The following is a 26,198-nucleotide window of genomic DNA, read 5'->3' on the forward strand; positions in this document are numbered from 1 at the left end:
CAGCTCATGGCAACACTGGATCGTTAATGCACTGAGTGAGGTCAGGGATTGAACCTGTGTCCTCATGGATCCTAGTCAGATATGTTTCCACTGAGCCATGATGAGAACTCCCAACACATTTAATTTTCATTCTTCTCAAAGTTCCACTAAAACTACAAAAAAACACTTAAAAATAAGGAAACACGTAATTGTAGGAAAACAAGAAAAGAGAAAACAGCACTAAAAATTTGGAAGCAAGAAAACAGATCAGTGATAAATGCATCCTTAGTAGATACAAGAAGTTTTAAAGGCTGCAGTAGCTGTGGGAAAAGCTGAGAACTCACCTGATCTGTACCACAGGATCCCTAAAAGATGCAAGGAAGTGGAAAACCAGGCAGCTCAAGAATTGTGAGGTAAAGGAGGGGCCTCGAATGGGAGGACCAGAAAAGAGATCCTGGAAAAGCAGTTCTTGGCACTGGCTCTTCCAGTGAAGTGAGGAGACCAGAAGCTTTGCACTATAAAAGGTGGAATAGAGGCGCTCTGACTTGCTGTTAGCTGACATAGTCGTAAGCATCATATCAGTGCTAAATGCTAGGCTCAGTGCCCCTAACCCCCTCCATTCTGGCAGCCAGATCTTCCAGGCAGAAGTCAGAAGACTGCCCTCTGGGGAGTCCACAAGCTGGAGAGAAGTCCTAAAGGTACAGACAACCACAGCTTCCCAAACTTATCCCACTGGACCATCCCACAGTGAAGCCCAGGGCTGACAAGTACCCTCTTAAGCTCAGACCTGCCACACCAGCTTCACTCTTACCCATGAAAAAAACCAAAGGACGTCTCAAGGAAGGAACTGCTCACAGGCAGATGTCTGGTGTAACGTCACTGATAAAAATGCACAGGGGGAGTTCCTGTTGCGGCTCAGTGGAGATGAATCCGACTAGTATCCATGAGCATGTGGGTTCGATCCTTGGCCTCATTCAGTGGATTGGGGATCTGGTGTTGCTGTGGCTGTGGTGTAGGCCTGCAGCTGTGGCTCCGATTCGACCCCTAGCCTGGGAACTTCCATGTGCCACCCGTGCGGCCCTGAGAAGGCCTGGAACCATCAGCAACAGGTAGAAAGAAAATTAGGCAATTGGAAAAAAGATAAGAGATTTATCTTTAGGAAATAAAGAAAAAAATTTACTTCCAGGAGATAATTTTGTATCTGGAAACACAATAATAAAAAAACCCTAAATACTGACTACAACAATGTTCTCCCAGGAATATTAGTACAGGCCTAACAACATAAACACTAAATAACACTTCTTAATGAGATACAATTTATATACAATAGAGTACAGAGATCCTAAATATGAGGTTCAGGGAAAACTATACAGTTTGACAAAGGTAACTTGGGGTAACCATGACCCCAGTTCAGACATGGAACACTTCCATCATCCCATAAATTCCTTTGTGCCCTTCTGAATCTTCACCCTGATGCTGAGGCAACCACCGTTCTGAATCACCACAAATCACTTTTTCCTGATCTTAAGCTGCGTAGACATGAAAATAAGCTGTGTCTGGCTTTAAAAAATTTTTTTGCCCAACATAATGTTTCTGGGATCTACCAATGTGTTCTTTTCCTCTTATTCATTTTTATTTTATTTTATAGTTGCTTTACAATGTTGTGTTAGTCACATGTACAGCAACACGATCAGTTATACATATACACATATTCGATGCTGTTGAGGAATCAATGTTTTATTCTTTTTTATTGTTTAGATATTCCACTGTATGAGTTTATCCATTCTCCTATTGATGGACATTTGGTCTGTTTCTAGTTTTTAGCTACTATGAATAAAGTTGCTATGAACATCCCATAAGACATCTCTCTGTGGACATATGCTTTCATTTCTCCTGGGTAAATAAGAGTACATTTGCTGAGTCAAGCACACGTTTATCTATACTGGAAAACTCTAAAAGGTTTTCCAAATGGATTGGACCATCTTATGCATCTACTAGCAACGTATAGGTGATCCACCTGCTTTATATTCGCATTAACATTCAGGGCTGCCGATGTTTTTAATTTACCCCTTTGGGTGGGTGAGTAGTGGTATCTCATTGAGACTTTAATTGCATTTCCCTGATGACTAAGGATGTTTTTCATTGGCCATTTGCATATCTTCCTCTGTGAAATGTTTGATGAAGCCTTTTGGCCATTTAAAAATCTGATTCTGAATACCTGCTTAACCAAACACTGTAATATAATTATAATACTATTGTGAAGGGATGGTGAGTCAAGGGAAATGACTCTTCATTTCAAATAAAGCAAGAGAAAGTCAGTAGATATGTTTTAAATTTAAGAATCAAAACATATATCATTCATCACACATTTTTTTTGGAGGGAGTGGGAGGGATCAGGAGCTTGGGTTATCAGATACAACTTAGAATAGATTTACAAGGAGATCCTGCTGAGTAGCACTGAGAACTATGTCTAGATACTCATGTTGCAACAGAACAAAGGGTGGGGAAAAAATGTATACATGTAAGGATAACTTGATCCCCTTGCTGTACAGTGGGAAAATAAAAGGAAAAAAAATATATCAGATGTGGAATTCCCGCTGTGGTACAACAGGATCGACAGCACATATGCAGCACCAGGACGAATGTTTGATCTGCAGCCTGGCACAGTGGGTTAAGGATCTGGAGTTGCTGTTGTGGCATAGGGTGCAATTGAAGCTCGGATCTGATCCCTGGCCCAGGAACTCCATATGCTGAGGGCAGCCAAAAAAAGAGAATATATATATACACACACATATACATATATATTCAAGATGTATAAATGCTTAAAGAAATAGCTAAAAGAATAGAAAGTGGTTGCTTCTGGAGAATGGCACCAGAGGAGGGAATCTCAATTTTATTATGAGCTTTTGGGTATTATTTTAGCTTTGAAATCCCGCATATGCACTGTTTTAAGAGAGACTTAAAAATAAATAACTTACTGAATCTATGATCACTGAGTCAGGTGTTCTTCCAGTGAAAACAAAATTCAGTTGCTTGGCTGCTCTGACCAGGGCTCCCTCATCTGTTTTAGGAAAAGAGGTGAAAGCAAATACATGGTGAAAAAAAGTTATCCCAAATAGAAGAAAAATACATTACTGCAATACAATTTTCTGCTTAATTTTAAAAAGAATTAAAATTCTTGCTCCTTTTATTAAAATCCATTTCTTTTAAATTCCACAGCTATGCCAAAGGAATGAGTAGAATAATTATAAGCATCTGAGACATGAATAGACCCAGAGTCATATTTCTGAAGATTAAGTCTGCTAGCCCAACATACCTAAAAGAGACAATTTAAACGTACCCCTTGGTCCAGCATATTCTCTAGAAAATTTTTCTTTTTTTTTTTAGGGCTGCACCCGCAGCTCATGGAGGTTCCCAGGCTAGGGATGGAATTGGAGGTTTAGTGGCTGGCCTACACTACAGCCGCAGCAACGCCAGATCCGAGCTGTGTGTGCAACCAACACCACAGCTCACGGCAATGCCAGATCCTTAACCCACTGAGCAAGGCCAGGAATTGAACCCTCAACCTCATGGTTCCTAGTTGGATTCGTTTCTGCTGTGCTACAGTGGGCACTCCTAGAAAACTTTTCTCAAAATTAATGATGCATAAAAAATGAGGAAATCTTACATGTGCAACAACATGGGTAGGTCATTAAAGCATGATGCTAAGTGAAATAAGTCAGACAGAGAAAGACAAACAGTGAATGATATCACTTATATGAGGAATCATAAAAAAAAAAGGTAAAAAAATACCAAATTCATAGAAAAAGAGATCAGATGTGTTTATCAGAGATGGAGGGTGGAGGAAGGGGGAATTGGATAGAGGTGATCAAAAAATACAATTTTCCAGTTTATAAAAAAAATAAGTACTAGGGATACACTGATGTATGTCAATTATTTCTTAATAAAACTGGGAAAAAATGAATGACACATTGCCTTCTTAAGTTTGATCTTTTTCCTCCTAAAAATGTAGAAAAACTAATACTTATAACCACTATGGAAAACAGTATGGAGATACCTCAGAAAAGTAAATATAGAAGTACCATATGACCCAGCAATCCCACTCTTGGGCATATATCTAAACAAAACTTTCCTTGAAAAACACACATGCTCCTGCATGTTCACTGCAGCACTATTCACAATAGCCAAGACACGGAAACAACCTAAATGTCCATCAACAGATGAATGGATTAAGAAGATGTGGTATATATATATATATATACACAATGGAATACTACTCAGCCATCAAAAAGAACAAAATAATGCCACTTGCAGCAACATGGATGGAACTAGAGACTCTCATACTAAGTGAAGTAAGTCAGAAAGAGAAAGACAAATACCATATGATATCACATATCTGGAATCTAATATATGGCACAAATGCACCTTTCCATAAAAAATCAACTCATGGACTTAGAGAACAGACTTGTGGTTGTCGAGGGGGAGTGGGAGGGAGTGGGATGGATGGGGAGCTTGGGGTTAATAGATGCAAACTATTGCCTTTGGAATGGATAAGCAATGAGATCCTGCTGTATAGCACTGGGAACTATATTTAATCACTTGTGATAGAGCATGATGGAGCATGATAATGTAAGAAAAAGAATGTATAGATGTATGTGTGACTGGGTCACTTTGCTGGACAGTAGAAAATTGACAGAACTCTGTAAACCAACCATACTAGAAAAAACAAAAATCATTTAAAAGAAAAAAGAAAAACTAATACTACTACTATTTAAGGGTCAAATTAAATGGATATAAATGAATTGACTATTTTATTATATCAGATCTTCTTGTTTCTGAGGATAAAATGCAGAATAAGAAAACATTCACATAGTCTCTATCCCAATGATGTAAGAGGCAACGTTTCTCTTTTTTTTTTTGAAACAAAATAGACATTTCTTTTTCTTGAATGATAGAAGCCCATCTTCAGATCGTTGTTGAAAGAAATATATTCAAAACTTTTTTTTAATACTTTTTTTAAAAAAATTATTCGAATGAATTTATCACATCTGTAGTTGTATAATGATCATAACAATCTAATTTCACAGGATTTCCATCCCACAGCCCAAGCACATCCCCTCACCCCCCAAAACTGTCTCTTCCGGAGACCGTAAGTTTTTCAGTGTCTGTGAGTCAGCATCTGTTCTGCAAAGTTTGGTCTCTCCTTTTTTCAGATTCCACATGTCAGTGAAAGCATTTGATGTTGGTGTCTCATTGTATGGCGGACTCCACTTAGCATGATAGTTTCTAGGTCCATCCACGTTAGAGGCAACATTTCTTATGCTTTTAAGGAATTTGGTACATTTTACGAGGTTGTCAGTGCTGGTTTAGAATATAGTTTAAAACACATAACAAACCTCCCCAAGTGTGTTCCTTCTATTCTGAAGTCTTACAATCATCAAATTGATTATTTACCCAATTTTACATTGAAAATAAGCTTAAATATGAAATACTTATAACTGTGCTAATACATACCTTATGGAATCCCTTCAAAAGTGTAAAACCTTCCTCATCTAAATAAATACACAGGGAGCTCCTCGGTTACCATTTCCAAAAGAAGAAGGCAAGGTTGGTGTTCTAAAATATGCACACTGGGAGTTCCTGTTGTGGCTCAGGGGAAACAAACCCAACTAGCAGCTGTGAGGATGTGGGTTCAATCCCTGGCTTTGCTCAGTGGGTTGCGGATCTGGCGTTGCTGTGAGCTGTGGTGTAGGTCACAGATGCGGCTCGGATCCCACGTTGCTGTGGCTGTGGTACAGGCTGGCATGGGCAGCTACAGCTCCGATTCAACCCCTAGCCTGGGCACTTCCATGTGCTGCAGGTGTGGCCCTAAAAACCAAAATAAAATAAAATAAAATAAAATAAAATACACACTGTTTAGGCAAACAGATCTTCCTTTTCTTGTCTGCTTACATGCAAAAACAGTTATGACTAACAGTCTATTCTTAGTTTTTTACAAAGAAGGAAGAGCTTACTACGTGTATATAAAAAAGTATCATTTTTTTAACTTCTGTGATTTTGTTATTCAAATGCCCACATAATTTATATCATAAAACAAAAATCACACGTATAAAGTTATATATTTTAAAATATGTTTAATTTTGAAAGCCAAAGTAACTTTTCTAATTAGTATGTAAATTTTTGTTTTTATTTATTATTATTTATTTCATTGAAGTAGTTGATTTACAATGTTGTGTTAAACTTTTTGATGTAAAAAACATAACTTGGTTATTCTACTTCTTCAGATTCCATTGATTTTGTTTCTGAACCATCTCAAATTTCAGAACCATTTCCCAGCAAAAAAATGCATCACAATTGCTCTGTTTTACCTGGAGATGCTGCTTGGTAAATAATCTTATCGCCTTCCCGCTCTGGTACTGCTGTGTGACAAACTGCCATCATCGTAAGAAATTCACATATTATAGGTGCAGTTGGCTGTAAGAAATAAACACATAATTTAGCCCTTTCCTGGAAACATTTTGACACTAATGATAGTAATACTACTTCATGTGTATCTATTAAGACTGCAGCTGTTAAATATTAAGGGTATGGGAGCCAAGAAGCCAACATCTATGAGAACAACAAGTATTTTTAACTAAAATCAATCATTCTTGCACCCTTGCATTCCTTTTTTTAACATTTATATAAAACCACTTTGTCTTGTTAAATAGAAACAGTATAGCAAAAAAGGCAGTTATGGTTGAATCCTGTCATCAGAGGAGAGAAATCCTCAAGGGTTCTTTTACCTGGTTCTAATTTCTGATTGGATCTAAACTTTAGGCATCTAATCTCACTGTGGATCTACTATTTGGGTTTTGGTGATGATGGCAGGGGATTTCTCTGTCATGTTTTGTCCTCTATCCAAAATGGCAACCTTCATCTGATATACATTTTATTAAATTAAAAAGGATTGACTGAGCAAGTCCTATATACAATGGATTCTTAGGGCCTGAGGAAGATGGGATTCTTTCTGCAAGGCACTTAGAGTTTATAGAACAACAGCCAGATTTTAAACACTGACCATCTTTCTTTCTGGCTCCTGATGAAGAAAAATATCATTTGAATTAATAAAGGAAAACTATTCCTCTATGCTCTTAGACAAAAAAGTGATTAGAAAGGTAAACCAGAACTTTATTTGAAAAAAACTGTTCAGGGTAGAATGGCAGACAAAACAGACAAGGCCCCTGCTGTGTGAAGCTTTGACCTGTGGGAAAAATAGACACATAGTAGATAAAATAGTACACAAGTATTATTTATTTATTTACAGTGTGAAAAGGGCTAAAAGGATAAAATGTACAAATATCATGTAACGTGATTTGGGCCAGTCTGAGGCTGTCCTTGAGACCATGTGATATTTAAGCTGATGGGGTTTTAGCCTCATGAAGAACTAAAAAAAGAGTTTTCCACCAAGCAGGAAGCACACGTGACTGCAAAGGTCCTAAAAGAGGAAAGAATGAAGCATTCTGAGCAAATGAAAAAAGAGGTTGAAGTGAGGTTGGTGACTTAGGTAGGGGCTGGATCGTATAACTCTGCAAACGGAGAGGGAAGCCAGGGCATGGTTTTTAAACAGAGGATGATGGGGCCTGATTTCCATCTGTATCAGTCCAGTTGCTGTGTGCAACAAGACTTGGAGGGGGATACAAATAGAAACTAGGAGAATCGGTGGGTAGGAGGCTCTTACAGTAATTCCCCTGGAGGGAACCGGTAGTCTGGACTGGGTAGAGAAAGTGAGAATGAAGTGACGAAGACATTCTGGAAGTATTCTAGAAGTTATACTGACAAGGGCTTAGTGACTCATTATAGACCTAGAGTTGGAGGCGAAGGAGGTATCAAAAGCAACCCCAAGTCCCTAGAAGTAATAAGACAGGTGATGGTGCAATTAACTGACCCCGAGAACACAGGGAAGAGGAGGGTTTAGGTCTAGGTTTTGTGGATCTTGAAGCCCATGTTTTGTTGAGGCAAAAATACGCACATGAATACATTGCTAGAGCCCTGCCCTGGGGCACACGTGGTACGTCTACCAGTGCTAGGAAGGGACAAGGTTTTGGGGTGATGATCATGAGTTCAAGTTTGGACATATTGAGCTTGAAGCCACTGTGAGAAAAAGTTCTGGGATGTAAACTTGGAAGACCCTATCATTTGATCAGGTGGAATTTTAGTAAGTATTGGTAACTTCATACATGGCATGTTCAAACTGGTGGCAGATGTCCGAATTTCTTATTGCATAGATTTGGCACTGGCCTATAATTTTGAGCAGGTAATTCATTTTTATAGCTATTTTAAAATTGTTAACGGGTTGTTTCACACAAATAAGGCTCTAGAATTAATACACAATGTTTAGAAAACTAGAATACTGATTACTGATAATGTTAAAAACTAACTTTGAGCAACTATGAATTCATGTTGGTCAAGTAAAAATAATTTAGAAATAAGAAGTTTTGATAATTATTAAAATGATTATGAAAGCAAAAAAAGGAATATATAAACATGGAAGATAATTCAGAGAAACACTCATTAGTTTTCATTTACCAATGAAAAGATAATGGTGATACGTTGCTTACATGATTATTTTGGAGGTTTTCCAGAAGTGATGAATCGCTGAATGTTTTTTCATCTCCGAACTGTGAGCTCTGCCTAAAAGGGGAAAAAAATTGGAGGAAACTTGGTTCGTTTATATAAGCCCACTGATCTGTTTGTAAGTTACTGTTAAACAAAATCGTTATGCCTTTAAACCTTTAACAGAGTAAATATAATTTACTCTGCATTTCTAAATAAGACACCACAGATTTCATGACTCAATTATAAAATATTTGCAAACATTCCAAAATGTGAAAGCCTTCAGGAGTGTAATAAAAAATAGTATTTTACAGTTCATTTTCCTGGAATAAATTTATGTTATAGTCACATGAAGTTTAAAAATATTAATTTTAAAAATGTAACAAAATACCTGCAATTGAATTTTTACTTCTATAATTTTTCCAAGTTTTAAAAATTTTGAGAATGGAGTTCCTAAAAAGTAATATTCTTTAACTTTAGCCATGAGAAATCTTTAAAGTGACTAATACTATATGATTATCATATGAAACAAAAATAATACTTACAATTTCATCAATATCTATCACTAACAAATATTTGATACATTTAGTTACATAGCACATTTATTCTGTATGTGTACATAAGGAGAATAAGCCATAAAAGTGTATGGGATTGTGTGTTGTGGCTGTGTTCAGATCAGCAAACTTGAACTTCTTATGAAACAAATCAAATCAGAATTGCCTCTATAATCTAGATATTACTAATCTCATAACCATGCAATTTAATATCAAAATGTTGAGATTCAAAGAAAAGACAAGGAACATTTAAGTGGACATGTCAAACCCCAAGGGTATACTTTTCAATATTCAGTGAAAACACATAGGTTTAAAGCTTTTGTGCTCAGAAGGAAATTTCAGAATTCACTGAGGAAAAAAAATGTGCCCAATACTAAATAACTGTAATCCAGAAAGCTTTTAATCACAATTTTTGCAGGTTACAAAGAGTATTATCAATGTTAGTGTGTCACATCATTTTTAAAACATTTTCATATTTTAAAGCTAGCTGCTTGAAAGGAAGGGGAAATCATTGGGAAAAAAAGAATCTGAAATAATTGAACATAAACTGTATTGTCAATACATGCATTTTTCCTACAAACCAATTTAGGAAGTTAGAATATTTATGGTAAAACATATATTTATTTGTGTGATATTTTGGCTTATTAATTCTCAATAATTATGAGAGCTAAATAAATTATTATTATTACTATTATTATTATTTCTCCTCCTCTTTCTCTAGTTTTAAAGATGAAGGGGAAAATCCAAGAACTTTTAAATGACTTACCAATGAGTAGATAGAGAAAAATTAGCATCATCTTCTCCAAATACTATCATTTCTTTTCTTTTATTTTTTTGTCTGTGCCCATGGCATACAAAAGTTCCTGGGCCAGGGACTGAACCTGTGCCACAGCAATGACCTGAGCCACAGTAGTAACAATTCCAGATTCTTAACCCACCGAGCCACTAGGGAACTCCTATCATTTCTTCAAAGTAGTTTATTATTCAGGGTTCTATAAAATGTCCCTATTATTAAAATGTATTCTTAGTTCTACTTTCCCACATATTTGTTAGATAAATTGAAATGTCAAGGAATATTCACAGCAACTTCTTGCATGTGGAGGTCTATTTTCCTTCTAAAGAATTCCAGACTAAAAGCCTTTATAAATCTGAAGATAAGTCTTATTAATCGCATCAGTAATTCTTTCATTTCATAAATCCCAGTTACCACAATTGATATAACTTTCAAATGTATTTATAATAAATGACACAAGATACACAATTGAAATATTTATAGGACACATCCTGCCCTCATCAATGAAGACTTCTAACATGGATAATGCTAAATAACTCTTCTCCCAAAAAGTAACTTCCTTTTCAAGATCATAAAAACTGTAAACAACTCAGCTACTAATTATAGTCTGCGTTGGGTAATTCAAGCACCGAGCTCTCACCATCCCTTTCTGACATCTCACAAAAGGTTCATTTTTAGTAAAAGTGTTTGATAAAATTAGAAAGTTCAAGTCATTTCAAAATAAGAACCAACTTCATTAAATGCACAATAGTTTAAACTGTTAGTTGACAAAGCTATATAAATTTGCAAACTACCCACAAATAAAAGTGCAAACCAACACCTACATTTTGTTCAAAATTTCCAGAGAAATTTCAAGTGACACTTTGCCTCACAAGGAAACAAAGAAATTATGGTGTTTTGCAAAAAGTAATAAGGTGGGGGTAGACATTAAAGTAAGTGGAAAAATGAGCGGTTAACCCACAGTGTCATGTAATTTGCATCCTCTTGATTTAAAAGCTACACTGTAAATAAATTTAAAAGATACATTGTAAATAATTATTTTCTGACCATCCAAAAATGAACAATCCCCATAGTGATAAAAAGTGGGAAGATTCAGAATTTTATGAATAAATATAAATTAGAATAAATGCGGCCCACTCGGTATTAGTGAATTTCATATATAAGAGTATGGACTATGAAATCATGTTAACAAGAGTCAAAGAAAAAAAAAAAAGGAAAAAACTTCAGTTCATACTTTTTACTTTAAACCAATGGATGAATGATTTAATAAAAGTACTAAAGAGATAGGAAAATTTAAGAATAACTTAGGCATAAAAAAGGTCTAAGTATCATACCTAATTCAGAAAACAAATAGAAAACTTTGATTGCATACAGCTAAAATATTTCTGTACAGCAAAAACTGTTGCAAGCAAAGTCAAAAGCCAAATGTCAAACTGGGAAAGAATATTTCCAACACATATAATGAAGGTTAACTTAAAATAAAAAGGACTCATAAAAACCAATACGAAAAAGATCAGGAGTTCCCGTCGTGGCCCAGTGGTTAATGAATCCGACTAGGAACCATGAGGTTGCGGGTTTGATTCCTGGCCTTGCTCAGTGGGTTAAGGATCCAGCATTGCCTTGAGCTGTGGTGTAGGTTGTAGATGCGGCTCTCTTGTGTTGCTATGGCTGTGGTGTAGGCTGGCAACTATAGCTCCAATTAGACCCTCAGCCTGGGAACCTCCATATGCTGCAGCAGCCCAAGAAATGGCAAAAAGACCAAAAAAAAAAAAAAAAAAGAAAAAGAAAAAAAAGAAAGAAAAAGATCAACAATGCAGTAGAACAATGAGCAAAGGATATAAACACACAGTCCACAAAGGAAATATAAGTGGCTTTAGATATACAGTCAATCTCACATAACAATGAGAGAAATGAGATTTAAATTTATTGTTTCGGCAGACACAAAGTTTGACAACCCTGTGCTTCTATGACTGTAGAAAAAGTTAAATCATCTATCATTGAAGAGAATGAAAATTGTTATAACTTCTAAAAAGGGATATTGGCAATTTCTATCAAACTTTAAAACACATGTAATCCTTTAATTCAGAAATTCTAGTTCTAGTAATTTGTACCACCTAGTGCAAAATGCTATATGTACAAATTCATTCTCTGCAGCACAATTTTAATAGCAAAATATTAGAAATACACTCAAAGTTTTATCAGGGCTGTTGCTTAAAAACACTGTGATAGATTCACGTAACAGAATACCAAACAAAAAATGGGGAGCTCTATATGGAAGACAGACGAATCTCAAAGATGCACTGTCCAATGAAAAGCTAATACAAAACAGTGCGTATAGTATGCTTCACTTTCTGCAAAACTATGAGAGGAAAAACACGTGCATGTATATAAGTAGAATAGATTTGGAGGAATACACCTGCAATTGGTTACATTGGCTGCCTTCAGGAGGGGCAATGGAGGACTGAGGGCAGGAAAACTCTTCCCTCTTTACATCCTTTGAATTTGTAACATGTTAATGCACTAGGAAAATTTTTTTAAAAAATCAAATTTAAATTAAAAATTAAAAACCAGCACAAAATCCATGTCAGAACAAAATCCAGTCATGTCAGCTGAAATATATTCACATCCTACAACAAACTAAATGTATACCTTATCTACACATACATGTTACACATGTGTATACACGGGGAGACAAAGGCAGGATGACTACAATGCCCTGTTTTTTGAAAGGATCTGCACTTTCTGCTTTTGGATGGTGTGACTGGTTCCAAATCCAAATTCCTTAAGGGGAGATTTAATTTTCAGAAATGAATTTGTTATTCAGCATCAGGTCCAGTCAAGACCAAGAATATAAACAAGTGATTGAATTCAATAATAATATTTTTTGTTAGACAGCAGTTTTGACCAAAGTAATGAGATCTGCTTTTCTATGTGGTTCAAAGTGCTTCTGAGAGCAGCTACAAAAGAGGAGTCCCAAAAAGATTCTCTGAAATGGTTGCTTCATTGGAATAAATAAATCACCTGTCAAAACGACTACTTTGAAGACTAACACTAATTTGGATGTGTTAGATCTGATGATAATACAGTCACACCTGGAAGAATGTGTTAGTGAGCCTCACTGTGGCAACAGAATAAACAAACACCACTATAATTACCATATATAATTATGGGCCAAAATGAAATGAAAAAATAAGACCAGAAAATGGTACTATCCACTAATATTGGGATGATAGTAAAAACAAAGTGAAATGCCTAAGCACAGAACACTTTCAGGTATCCTTTTTAGCATTTAAAGGACATGCTAAGAATCACCCTCACTAGCATTTACTTAAGAAAAAACAACTATCAGAAAGAATAATGTGGAAATATATTAAACACTAAGAAAAAGTGAAATAATATGTTATTTGGGATTTGCCTCAAAGTAACAGTGGTGGAAAACAGATGAATTGAAATTAGCTTTGAGTACATATTATTGAAGTGAATGAGAGTACATCTGTCTACTTTTGTTTATGCTTGAAAATTTCCACCAGATGACATTAGAAAAATTTTTTAAATGTAGTGAAATGTATAGTTTTGGAAAATAAACATATCTTAGGGCCATGGAGATGCTGAAAATAAGCAGATTTTTTTGTGTGTGTGTAATTCCTCAAATAGCGATACTGTTTAGAGAATGGTAGGGTTTTTTTTTTTTTTTTTGTCTTTTTAGGGCCATACCTGTAGCATATGGCGGTTCTCAGGCCAGGGATCCAATTGGAGATGTAGCCTCGGTCTACACTACAGCCAGAGCAAGGAGGGATCCGAGCAGTGTCTGTGACCTACACCACAGCTCCGGCAATGCCGTAACGCAACCCACTGAGCGAGGCCAGGGATGGAATTTGCGTCCTCATGGATGCTAGTCGGGTTCATTAACTGCTGAGCCATGACAGGAACTCCAAGAATGGTAGATTAAAAAAAAAAAAATCTCTTTCTTGGGGGGCCTCTCCTGTGGCATGTCAAATTCTGAACCCACGCCACAGCAGTGGCAATGCTGATTCTTAACTCACTGAGCCATCAGGGAACTCCTGAGAATAGCAGATTTTTAACAGAAATGAATTAACTTGTAAAGTTACATGTTAGGTGATGGTACTTGGCAATAACAAAAAAAATCATACCAATTCTGGAGTAAGTGGCTACTAGTTCAGAAATGATTTCATCTCTGTAAACTATTTATATTAATAGATTTAAACAAGAAGAGTTACAGCCATCATCCAGTTACTTTTAACATCAAGAGAGTATTTTTGAAAGTGTTACTACGTTATAGGTTTGCCTTCACATTTGACTTAAATGTAAATATGTTACATATACTTAAGCATCAAATATTGTGTTTTTTAACTTAGTATTTTTGTAGCAGATATGGCTCAAGTAGGTTAGTAAAAAATACAGTAAAGGCCATAGGTTTTATATGTGGAATTCAATGAACTTCACTTTGAAAGGTGAAGCTGCTGACAGACAAGAATAAACTTCCAGTTTGGGGATTTATAGAGTCATCTGCAGTCTCCAGTTCACCCATGAAGACCAGCAGCATGAAGATATAGCCAGGTGCCTGGTGCATAGGATTCAACCAGGATCACACTTTCAATCTTGGTTTCACTGGCAACATGAAACCAAGGGGATCAGTTTGGGCAGAGGCCCCGTGTAGGATTGTGCAAGACTGTGTCCCCCTCATGCTAATTTTTCTCAAGTCAGTTGGTTAAATTTTACTTGCTCTTGCTAGCTTAACACAGACAGAAAGAAACAAAATAACTGAAAGAGTAAGGGGATCTGTTGCTCTAAAAGCAGATATTTTTGAAGCTCTTTAAAGTCTATAGGATGTAATATTACCAGCGCCTACGTTATAACTAGGCTGAGTGAGGTTTTAACTCTGTCTGCCATGTTTCCTGGTTGTATATTTTGGGGCAGGTTACTTTTTAGCTTCTTTGCCTGTATTCCACCAACTTTAGAATGGTCATATCAGTTACAACTCCTCAAATATGTCTTGAAGATTAAGTGAGTGACGTCAGAGCTAACACTCACTGTGAGCTTACTTTGTCCAGACACTGAGCACTTTACAAACAGATCATTTAATCTTCACAACCTCCTAATGGTGTCTACATTCTACCAGACAAGGATCGGCAGTAGAGAGATTAGGGAACTGGTTCAAGTGCACCAAAAGGATCAGGATGTGAACTTGGGTGGTAAGAATCCAGTCTGCATCCTTGACAACTGCACAGGACCCAGGACACAACAAAAGTTAAAGTAATATCCATTCCTGCATCTTTGCTGCCTACTGGTAACTACTTGATAGATGGGGGATCTAAGTATTTATTGAAAATAAAGCTCCCATTATTAAAAAGGTGGCAAAATTCTTCCCTCATGTTCATTTTTAAAACTACCATATCTTAGTTTATACATAACCACAAGTGGAATTGTACAATTTATGGAAAAGTTGGCATTTATTTGAGTTCCCTAGTTTAGAACATCAAATTTTTCAAAAAGGTATTTTGCAAAAAGAACTTATTAAACAGATAAAATAACACTCTCTCTTTTTATTTTTTCCAACGATAAAAGTCATGAAACAACCTCTGCTGAAGTAGGGTATTTTAAATGGCCTGCGCAAACAACAATTTTTGACATTTCCATCCAATATTCATAAAAATATAATGAAGGTAATTTCCTTCTTTTAAGAATGAGCTAACACTCCCTGTGAACTTACTTTTACATAAATGTGTATTAATTCTACACTAACAGTAGTGTTTAACAGACTTACGCTAATCTACGGGAAAGCAACAAGTAAAAAGATATAGTCAAAATTTTAACGACAGTCTCAAAAGATTAAGTAAAAGGGAATATCTGTATCATCAAACTTGAAATATCTGCCAAGAGTAAAATGCTTTGGTACATTAAAAAAATATATATTATGAAGAGTTCTCTTGTTGTGCAGTGGTTAAGGATCCGGAATTGTCACTGCCATGGCTCAGATTGCTGCTGTGGGGCAGGGGTTCAATCCCTGGTCTGGGGACTCCCACATGCCCCAGGTGAGGCCAAAAAAAAAAAAAAAAAAAAAACCAAACCCTAAGAATTGTTCAGGTACGGTAGGTGTGGAAATGTATGACACTCCAAGCAAGGAGCTTAAATGTAATGACCCATCAGTTATCACATGAACCACATAGTTGCCTCTGTCATTGACCCTACGTATTATAAGGTTTACTGCAAATTGTTTCCAAATGCCACTTTATTGAAATACAATCCAAGTTGAAAATACTGAATGGATGTTATTGGAACTCTATGTATACTGGAACTGTGGCTTAATCATAAAATACATGTAAATCTGGAAATAGAAATGTAACCACATATAAAGTTGCAATGTCTTCTATATTACTAGCATTAAAGGAATCTGTTCTCTGAAATTTCATCTGCCACCAAATCATGATGAAATTATCAAAATAAACTTATATTATTCTAAATGAAAATGTATATCTATGGGGGGATTTTAAAGGTAAGACAAAGAAAAAACCCCAATAAATATTGAAATTAAGGCTATAAAATGCCAAAAATAATAATTCTAAAATTAATTCCGGTTAACTCTAGTCCTTAGTAGTATAGCTTTCCAACATTTGTCCTAGATATTTCAATAAAAATGTGTATTTTTGAGCCTCCAAACAGATTTAGGAAATTAACAAAAAGAAATGTAAAGGAACTTTCAGCTGCGTGGGTATTTTAGTAGCATCTCTCTGCAAATCTGCAGAAAATGTATGTAGTGGCAGAAGGTGGCAGTGCTGAGCTAAAAAAAAAAAAAAAAATCCAAGAAAATTTCTGGAGCAGATGCTGAAATCTTAGGTCGTCCCAGCCTAGGGACTGAGTTGGTCATTACAGACTTTATTACAGATACACAGCTGTACATAAACTTTGAACTAAATGTTTATAACATGGCTAAAGGTTATGCAGTAGGAAATCAGGGATCTTCAACAGATTTCAAGAAACACCTATTTTACAGCATTGTCATCCTACCTGATCAGTCATATTTTTTCAAAAGTAGTAAATGTGTCTAACAGAACAATATGATGTAAACCTTTTAAAGGGATCAATGAGACAGAAGGGTCCATGCAGCTTACCATTCATCAGGAGAGCAGCCATAATCCTCAGGTTCAGGGACATGGCTTCAGAAAGCAAAAGGAGGGACAGAAAGAGGAGAAAATAATCACAGAAAGGCTGGAAACAGAAAAGCATGCAAACGGGACGTACCGAGAGATGGATCTTGACAACGTTAAGGAAATAAACTTTTAGTTGATTTGGAAAGAATGGCAGTTAGTATACTAAGTATGATTTATGGGAACTAACTGGATAGCCAAATGGCCTCTTCACCATGACATTTCCTGATTTTATGCAGAGAATTCAGGATTCAGTAGGAAATATTGAACTTAGTAGCTTAAAAATATGTTAAAGCCAATGGAAAATTGATCATATACTGTATAATCCGAATAAAGTGTCTTAATGAAATAAACATGCTAATACCTAAGAACAAACTATCACACTGATAAAACTTGCCAGGTACATTTTAGAAGTAAATTTGACCACCATGAGGTTCTTTAAACAGGTATATTAAAGTCAAAGTTAATTACATTGCTATAAGTAATGGGAGCCACATTTTAAAAGATATTCAAAAATTTTCACTCAAGCCATAATTCGGTGATTAAACAATTTGTTATCTCACACAGAAAACACATTCATCAATACTTTAATTTCAGAGTTCCTACTGTGGCTCAGCAGTAACAAATCTGACTAGTATCCATGAGGACACAGGTTTGATCCTTGGCCTCGATCAGTGAGTTAAAGAACTGGTGTTGCCGTGAGCCGTGGTGTAGGTTGCAGACATGACTCGGATCCCACATTGCTGTGGCAGTGGCATAGGCTGGAAGCTGCGGTTCCAATTTGACCCCTAGTCTGGGAACTTCCATATGTCCCAGGTGTGTAGCACAGAAGAGATTAAAAAAAAACAAACCCAAAACTTGAATTTTGTCCATTAGCTCATTTGAGCACAAGGAAAGTTTGATCCATATATAATTTCTATTTCAATCAGTGAGTCATGAATTCAGTCAGAATTGGCCTATAATAGATGATAGAGCAGATTCTTTTTTGTTTATTTATATATGTATTCATTAACAATTTCTTTTTAGAGTTCAAAAATTTTCTAGCTTTACTGAGACATAATTGACATATAACACTGTACAAATTTAAGATGTAAATAAAACATGATGATTTGTTTCCCATCTAAATTGCTTTAGCTAACGCTCTCATCCATCACCCAATTATCATTTTTTTTTATGGTGAGAACATTTAAGATCTGCTCGCTCTCAGCAGCATGAAGAGATTTTATGTCCCATTTCTTTCATTATACGTGACCGTTCCAAATTTTCCTTCAAAGTAAATGTATTAGATATAGGTAGAGTTTTAAAAATGCAGAGGTCAGTATTGAGTACAAGTATAAAGTCCCGTGCTTTGGACAAATACACAATAATCTTCACTGAAAACTGGTAGGATCCTTTCACTCCCTAAGTATCCTCTATTCTCTTTACTCTTTCACCAAACCAGCCCTGACATGGGCCTCATACGCTGAGACACCTCCAAAGCATCATCCCATCTCCAGTGTAGTTTCCAGTATCTCTGCTCCAGTCACAATGAAGGCAGTCCTCCTAGGATTCTCTCTTCTACCAAAGGATGTTTTTAGATGCTTGAGAGGAAGGGCTGAGCAAGCCCCTGCTGGACCGGAGTTCTGGAAAAGGTGATGGCCTCCTGGCAACTCTATGGAAACTGGCTGCAGCCCATGCTCTGGAAAATCACTTCTCATTAACCTCAAGGCTTAGACTAGCTCTCCAGTGGTACCAGGGGAAGGCCTGGTGCTTCCCAAGGAAAAAACACCATGGCACGGTTCTGTTAAGTCACACTGGTGTTGTAGAGCAGCCTTGGATCTCACATCAGGAGAGAGGCTGGTGCTTCCCAACTCCTCTGGCTTAAAAGCCTCAGAGCTCAAGGCTCAGGGTCCCTCTCCTGGGTGTGGTCCGGGCCTGGCAGATGCTGAGCACTCTTCAGAATGTGGTGAGCAGCACGTGACCCACACACCGGTTACTTATCCCGCCTGCATGAGATTCCCCACGACCACTGCTCCAGCAGCTCTGGTGGGTATGCTCTGCCTCGCTATCTGCCTTTGTGGGTCAGCTGTTCTATCTGCTTGGCAAGTTCTTCATTTAAACTCACTCTTCGGCATCACTTTCTCAGGGAATAGTCCTTGATCTCCTTGATTAGAGCAACCCCTCCCTGTCCCCAGTCACAAGCCCACATAGACCTTTGTCCTATGTACTGTGCTCTGATTTTATATTTGTCTGTATGATCATTTAATTACATCCCTTAACCTCCAATTAGACTATAAACCTTAGGAGGGCAGAAACCATGTGAACTTCTGTTCATCATTGGGTCCCCATCATCTCACAAAATGCTACATAATACAAAGACATGAACATTTGTCAGGCGTGTGAATAAATAAAGGAAGGGTGTTTACTCAGCTTTACTCGCTAGTCACAGTAAGATACGTTTGTTGGTTATAATCTAGACCTTGGGGCTAACTATTGGATAATCATGAGGTTTCTCATGGTGAATCTCTTCTCAGTGTTGACACTGCTGATCTTTCCAGCAAACATATTGCTAAACAAAATACTGTCAAGTTAAACTACTTATATACCATTTTAATATATAAATAAAAATTGCTTTTAGGAGCATTTTGGTTTTTACTTAAAGGGAAACTGTCAATGAAATGTTTTTAATACTGATTCAAATGACTTGCCCATGGAAAAAAATATTGTTTCGTTTGCTTAATTAGAATAAGAATCCTTTGTTAACTTTAGAGATGGTGCCGGATTCATCAGCTTGTTCTAATAAGAAGATCTAAATTATCAACAAAGCTGGTACTTAGGATTGTAGTCCAGAATATTCACTGTATTCAGAATTCTAGTCACTGCACATAAAAGCCTCCTTTCTTATTCCTGGTATTTTCAAGTAACCACGACAAAACTGAATTATTCCCCACAAGAAGAAATTTTCTGAAATGATACTTTAATAAATAGTTAACGGTAGAATTTCTAGTTTGTAAAAAAGTGAAATTTACAACTATGACATCACTATTTACATTGAACAACAACAAAAAAATCTAGTGAAACAACTAACAGATTTAAGCATAGCAGCATTTCTGGCAAAGTCAATCTCTATAAAATAACCATGGTTGCTAAGTGTGTACAAATCATTTTACTTTAGTGCCCATCATAAATCCAATTTGGGGCCAAGGTTATATGAAATGAGAAAAAAACTTACTAAGACAAAATTTTTGGAGCAGTGTTTTAAGTGTTAAATAGTTTCTTCCTATGACCCTATGGAATACACAGAACCAGGCAAATATGGTGCTATCAAGAGACTTCCAAGTTTTGTCCTTCAAACTGATCAAAGCCAACAGAGTTCACCTTTGATTCTATCTAGGGTAAAAGGAGGCTTTATTTCCTTCAAGATGCTTAAGGAAAATCAGGTCTGATATTGACACCTCAAAGGCATTGGTTCGTATATGAACGTTTGAGTTTCTTCCTTTATTCTGCCACATTCTTTTTTTTTTTTTTTTTTTTTTTGTCTTTTTGCCTTTTCTTGAGCCGCTCCCACGGCATATGGAGGTTCCCAGGATAGGGGTCGAATTGGAGCTGCAGCCACCAGTCTATGCCAGAGCCACAGTAACTCGGGATCTGAGCCGCGTCTGCAACCTACACCACAGCTCACAGCAACACCGGATCTTTTAACCCACTGAGCAAGGCCAGGGATCGAACCCGCAACCTCATGGTTCCCAGTGGGATTTGTAACCATTGCGCCACCACAGGAACTCCTATTTTGCCACATTCTAAGGAGATAACCACCATGCTTTCCTCTGCTGGAGCTGGCAGTGCACATAGTAACAGTTCCTCATGTTAAACACATGTTAAACCCTGTTACAAGGCACACAGGACAGTGTAGCCATTTCTGTCCCCATCTCTGAGTTCCTATAACCCAAGGGTGCCTCGAGGAAATTTCCAAGGAAGGGTAGTTTTCAGGAATTACTTTTTCTGGTAGAGTTCGGCAGAATTAAATAACAGCCACGTATCTCTTCTACGGTAACCACCTGAGCAGCCTGAAGTCTCATGATTTCTACATATTACCAACAATTCTCCACAATGCGGACATTCCAACTGCCCATCAGGAGTGTTTCAGGGAGGGGATGTTGATAAAAACGCAGTCAGGGTTAAGGATCCTAAAAGGACAGCACCCTGGAAGTGGTTGAGCAACTAGTTTCACTCAACATGGCTGTTGGTGTTCTTGAAAACACATGACGCATTATCCAAAGAAGAAACATATTTCTGTTTTCACTGTTAAAAATGACAAAGAGGAGTTCCCGTTGTGGCGCAATGGTTAACCAATCCGACTGGGAACTGTGAGGTTGTGGGTTCGATCCTTGGCCTTGCTCAGTGGGTTAAGGATCTGGCGTTGCTGTGAGCTGTGGTGTAGGTCACAGACGCAGCTTGGATCCCAAGTTGCTGTGGCTCTGGCGTAGGCTGGCGGCTACAGCTCTGATTCGACCCCTAGCCTGGGAACCTCCATATGCCACGGGAGCGGCCCAAGAAAAGGCAAAAAGACAAAAAAAAAAAAAAAAAAAAAAAGACAAAGAAAGACTTCCTATTTCTAAATTTCTAAACCTGTTAGAATTTTATATCTGCAGAAGACTCTTGGAGATCATCGGGTCTCATTTTAAAGAGTGTGGAATAGTCACCACAGGATCACATGGTAAATTATTGACAAAGTGAGGACCAGAACTCATGTCTTAACAACTGCACCTCACTGTTAAAAAATGTTATTTTCCCAGGAGGAAATTTGTTTCATTGGAAACCTAATCTTGATGATGAAATACTTAACTTCTAATACTACTTTAATATTTGCCAGTCTCAAACCCACTCACTCTCTTATAATAGCTAATTGTTAATGACAATATCACCAACTGACCCAGGAAGAACACTGTTCTTTAGAACTACTCCTATAAGTGTTTAAGGACATGTTCCAGGAATAAGAAAAAACCTTACAGAATGCAAGAGAAAAGAACACTGTGAAATCATTCTAGTTTTCTGTTCTGATAAATTCGCAATCAATAATTGCTAACCTGAAGAACCTGCTTATTCAACTGGACATTGGACAAAGTAAAAAGGATGTCAATTTACCAAATAGATCCCTCTAAAAAACCATTTGTGAATGAATGCAAAATTTGTATAGAAATCAAACGTTACCATAAATCTGTGATCAAGTATAATGCAACAAACTCTAGAATCAACAGGCTTTTTGTTCTTTCATCTGGGATAACTGTGGGTTGAATATACAAGTGGAAAATGTCTCCTACACCAGCGGCATAACAAAGAAGTGGCCTGTCACAACTGGGGGTGGGAGAGAGGAAGGCCTCTGTGGTCCAAGGGAATCAAGAGATCTTCACATAAAGAGGGAAGATGCAAAGTGACATCCAGCCCTGGAAATGGGAAGCATGTTTCTTAAATTAGCAGCCTGTCCCTACAGTGTAAAAAAAAAGCCATTCAGTCAAATGTCTTTTTTTAGCTTCATTTACACACATAGTTGGAAGTCACTTTTCACTACACTCGCTGCTCACCCAAAGAATAGGAATTTCTGCCTCCATCTATTCTCTTGGTAGACCTCATGTACGAGAATAACCACATGCTTTTAGAAATTTTACCAAGTGGTTATTACAATTTTAACTAAAGGCATTTTCACAATAGAGCACCCTATTTTTATACTGACTGCTTAGAAACAGTATGTGAACCAAGTAGGGCCCTGTACAGCTCCTGGGCACACAAGCCTTCCTGGGTCCTCCATTTCTTGTTTTTAGGGAATAAGCTTCAGCCTCCAGGACCTTCCCTGAATTCCAAAGGCCAGTGGCTAATCAGGGAAGGGAGGGGATGCAGAGAACAGGGAGGAGCAGTCAAGAGACAATAATGCAACTTTGGGGCAGGATCCTGGTTTTTCCTCAAGGAATATGTGTAACAACATCTTTAAGGAGTTCCCTTCTTGGTGCAGTGGAAACAAATCCGACTAGGAACCATGAGGTTGTGGGTTCAATCCCTGGCCTCGCTCAGTGGGTCAAGGATCCATGTTTCCGTGAACTGTGGTGTAGGTCACAGATGTGGCTCGGATCCTGCCTTGCTGTGGCTGTGGTATAAGCTGGCGGCTGCAGCTCCAATTAGACCCCTAGCCTGGGAAACTCCTCATGCCGTGAGTATGGCCCTAAAAAGCAAAAAAAAACAAAAAACAAAAAATCATCTTTAAGACTTTTAGCAGAACTAAAACCCCCAACAAATGGAAGAATTACTTGATGAAGCAACCTTCATTCCAGGGAGAAGGACCACCAGAAACCAGCCCCGGGGGCCACTAAACACCAGCTGCCAGGTTTGAAAGACAATACAAGCTTGCCTCTACCTAGATCCTTACCTACAGTCCTATTTTTCCACTGCCCACGCTAAAACTCCCCCTAATCTCTCCCAAGGAGAGGCACAGTCTTTAAGGCATTAGCCTGCTATAGCCCCCTTTGCTTGGCAAAGCAATAAAGCTATCTTTTTCTCTTTCACCCAAAATTCTGCCTCCACCTTTCTATTCAGCAATGGCAGACAGAGGCCAGAGCTTCGGCAACAGTACGAGTGGGGAAAGGGGAGGGTATAAGCCAAAAAACCTAAAAGCAAGTCCCTTGCTTACATGGTTAAAACACCAAGATTTGCCAGTTTCACTTGCAGATCAAGATCATTGAAACATTTGATAATAGGCCAAGGTCAATCAACCAGGAGTATGTTTCCCCTTCTGATCATGCCTTTTTAGGAAACGTAAAAATTAATTTTCTCACATTACCCTAGAAAGGATTTAAAAAAGAAGGCTTTTGAACAGTTTAGGTAAGCATACCTGGAAGTAAGGGGAAAAAAGGGGTGTTCAATAAGCACATTCTAAAGGATATGAAGAGCCTAATAAAAATAATTGAGGATATTTGTTATGAGGCAGAATAATAACTCAGGTAGTCAGTGCAGGAGCCTGTGCTTCGATGCATCCTTTGCTATGGCCATTGGTTAACATTTGTGGCTTAAGGGCTCCTGGGAGTAACATCCCCACAGGACTTGTTTACTATTGCAAGTGTACCTACACCCAGGTGGACATTAATCCCTAATCCCCTGTGACTTGGTTTATGGGAAGAAAAGGGCAAAGAAACCATCAAAAAACCTTACAGGACATTTCCACCCCTACAACCCCTACTGGACAAGGACTGATCTAGGTAACTGGGCAAGGCCAATGGGAAAAAACATCTTTCTGGACCCCACGTTGGTACCCCCTCCATCTTTAAGATGTAAAAGCCCCTGTAAGACAATAGGGAGTGGGGGCTCTTCTCCCTCCTCCCAGCAGCCCTGGGAGCTATTTGCTTTCCTGTAGTAAAGGCTTTGGTTGCTTGCTGCCTGTGTGTTCACGGAGTTCATTCTTTGCGTGAATGAGAACCCAGATTCCAGTAACATCTTTCGGGCATCGGTTAGCCCCCAGACTTTAGAATTTTGTGAAGTGAAGCATGGCATCTGCCATCAGCCTCTACATGGAGTAAAACAGGAGCCACTGCAGCTGCGGACCCGCAGCGCCCGCCCCGCGTGCTGCTCAGGGTGGAGACCAGGAGGGAGTCACTCTGTGCTCTGGGAAAACTGGACGAATGGGCCTTCAGAGAGTTAGCTATTTTCAGAAGATTTTATGAGCCCAATTCTTGCATCTCCTCATGCCTAGAAAAACACTAAAATCCATCAACGATGACTCATATCTGTGACTAGTAGTCACCTTCAGGAGACCAGCAGAAATTGTCTCCAAGATGTGTGCACGGCGGAAGGCACCACCCCCCTTCACTTTTATTTATGACTCATATCTTGATAGTTCCCCTCTCCCCTTTGGGGCTGTATTTCAGAACTATCTAAAATAATGCCTCCTGGGCTGTAGTTAGTGGGCAAAACAAAAGATGTCAGGGTCACCTGTGAGAAGAGCCACTCCCCAGGGTGGACCAAGGAGCCCTGAGGGAACTCAGGAAAGCACATCAAAAGAGTGATTCCAGTAAGCCCAGACCTTTCCGTCTTCTCATAGAAATGGTCTCCTGTCAATCTGGTTATCTGTACATCTTTTGTTCCTACCACCTTCCCGTGGTTGCAAAACTCACACATTCTAGCTTCCCCCCTTGCAGCCTCCTTGGATCGGGTTCTCGAAGCTACCTGAGATGCTGTCTCCTGGGCTTAAATCCTAATTTCACCCCACACAAAGCTTAATTCTCAACTTTCGGGTTGTGTTTTTTTTAGGCGACAGTTTCCTGTCCCCACCTCCTTCTGTCATCAGAAATTGAGATTGCTCTCCAAAGAGGAGAGCTGATAACAAGAAGTCAAAGGGATACCTATCAGAGAAACAACAACATTTTAACTTGAAAACTGCCCAAGGACACACCGTGTTGTCTTACTGATAGGGAATGGAGTAGGCACAGGTAGTTGCAGAAGTCCCAATAAAGGATCTTAGATAGAGAGGGAAATCTAGGGGGGATATTGGGAGATCACTGTAAGTTAATAAATTGCTCGAAAAAGCCATCAGAATGAGGCAGGCTTGCTCGCCTAGTGGAGGCAGGAGACATTGGGTGGGGGATGGGCTGAGGTCTGCCTTTGGAGTCAGACCAAGGGCAGGAGTTTGAGGACTGCCCTTCTTCTGATTTGAATACACACCTTAAGGGATACTAAAGAGGAGCTACTGCTCAAAGAAAGAGGAAGAGGTGATCTTTTCCGCCCCCACTCCCCTTGGATGATAAAACTGTAGCCCACTGGATCCTCGGGGTAGAGCTTCCGTGCCTGGCTGCTTCATCTCTTAAAAGTAAATCTATTTCTTGCCTATCTCTTTGTCTCTCGCTGAATTCCTTCTTCTGGAACACATGAAGAACCTAAACCTCAGTGAGTCCAGACACTGGGTGAGTGATTCTAACTTAAAACCATGGGTTCAAGTCCCAATCTGGGTTTTGGCTGGATTCAATTTGCAGCACACGAGTTCAAGTTCCACTCTGTGTTCTGGCTACATTCAGGCCATTAACGCTGTCAGTTTCATTACCACATGCAGGCTGTACTCCAACTTTATGGCAATGGAGAGGAAGTGTATGTGTA

The 26,198-nt window shown here is 38.2% G+C and overlaps 1 protein-coding gene across 20 annotated transcripts in view; it reads right to left on the minus strand.

The window, feature by feature from the left end:
- Positions 1 to 26,198, minus strand: part of ATP8A1 (ATPase phospholipid transporting 8A1) — a 253,309-nt gene that overhangs the window by 141,250 nt on the left and 85,861 nt on the right. For 12 of the 20 annotated variants that reach the window (XR_014812343.1, XR_014812344.1, XM_084971840.1 and 9 more), the window contains 3 exons: positions 8,580 to 8,652; positions 6,348 to 6,453; positions 2,958 to 3,040 (listed from right to left, as the gene is read on the minus strand). Coding sequence is in view for 18 of the 20 variants with exons in the window: in XM_084971840.1 (XP_084827966.1) it covers positions 2,958 to 3,040; positions 6,348 to 6,453; positions 8,580 to 8,652 (262 nt within the window). In the remaining 2 variants the exon portion in view is untranslated. Of the gene's footprint in view, positions 1 to 2,957; positions 3,041 to 6,347; positions 6,454 to 8,579; positions 8,653 to 17,051; positions 17,097 to 26,198 lie in introns of all 20 variants that reach the window. The other 8 variants (XM_084971838.1, XM_021101159.2, XM_084971833.1 and 5 more) reach the window with 1 other exon arrangement.

Source organism: Sus scrofa, chromosome 8 (genome assembly GCF_054392235.1).
Source record: "Sus scrofa isolate SSC_HxYL_T2T_F1_AM1 chromosome 8, Sscrofa_HxYL_maternal_Yorkshire_Landrace_v2.0, whole genome shotgun sequence".
Taxonomy (NCBI): domain Eukaryota; kingdom Metazoa; phylum Chordata; class Mammalia; order Artiodactyla; family Suidae; genus Sus; species Sus scrofa.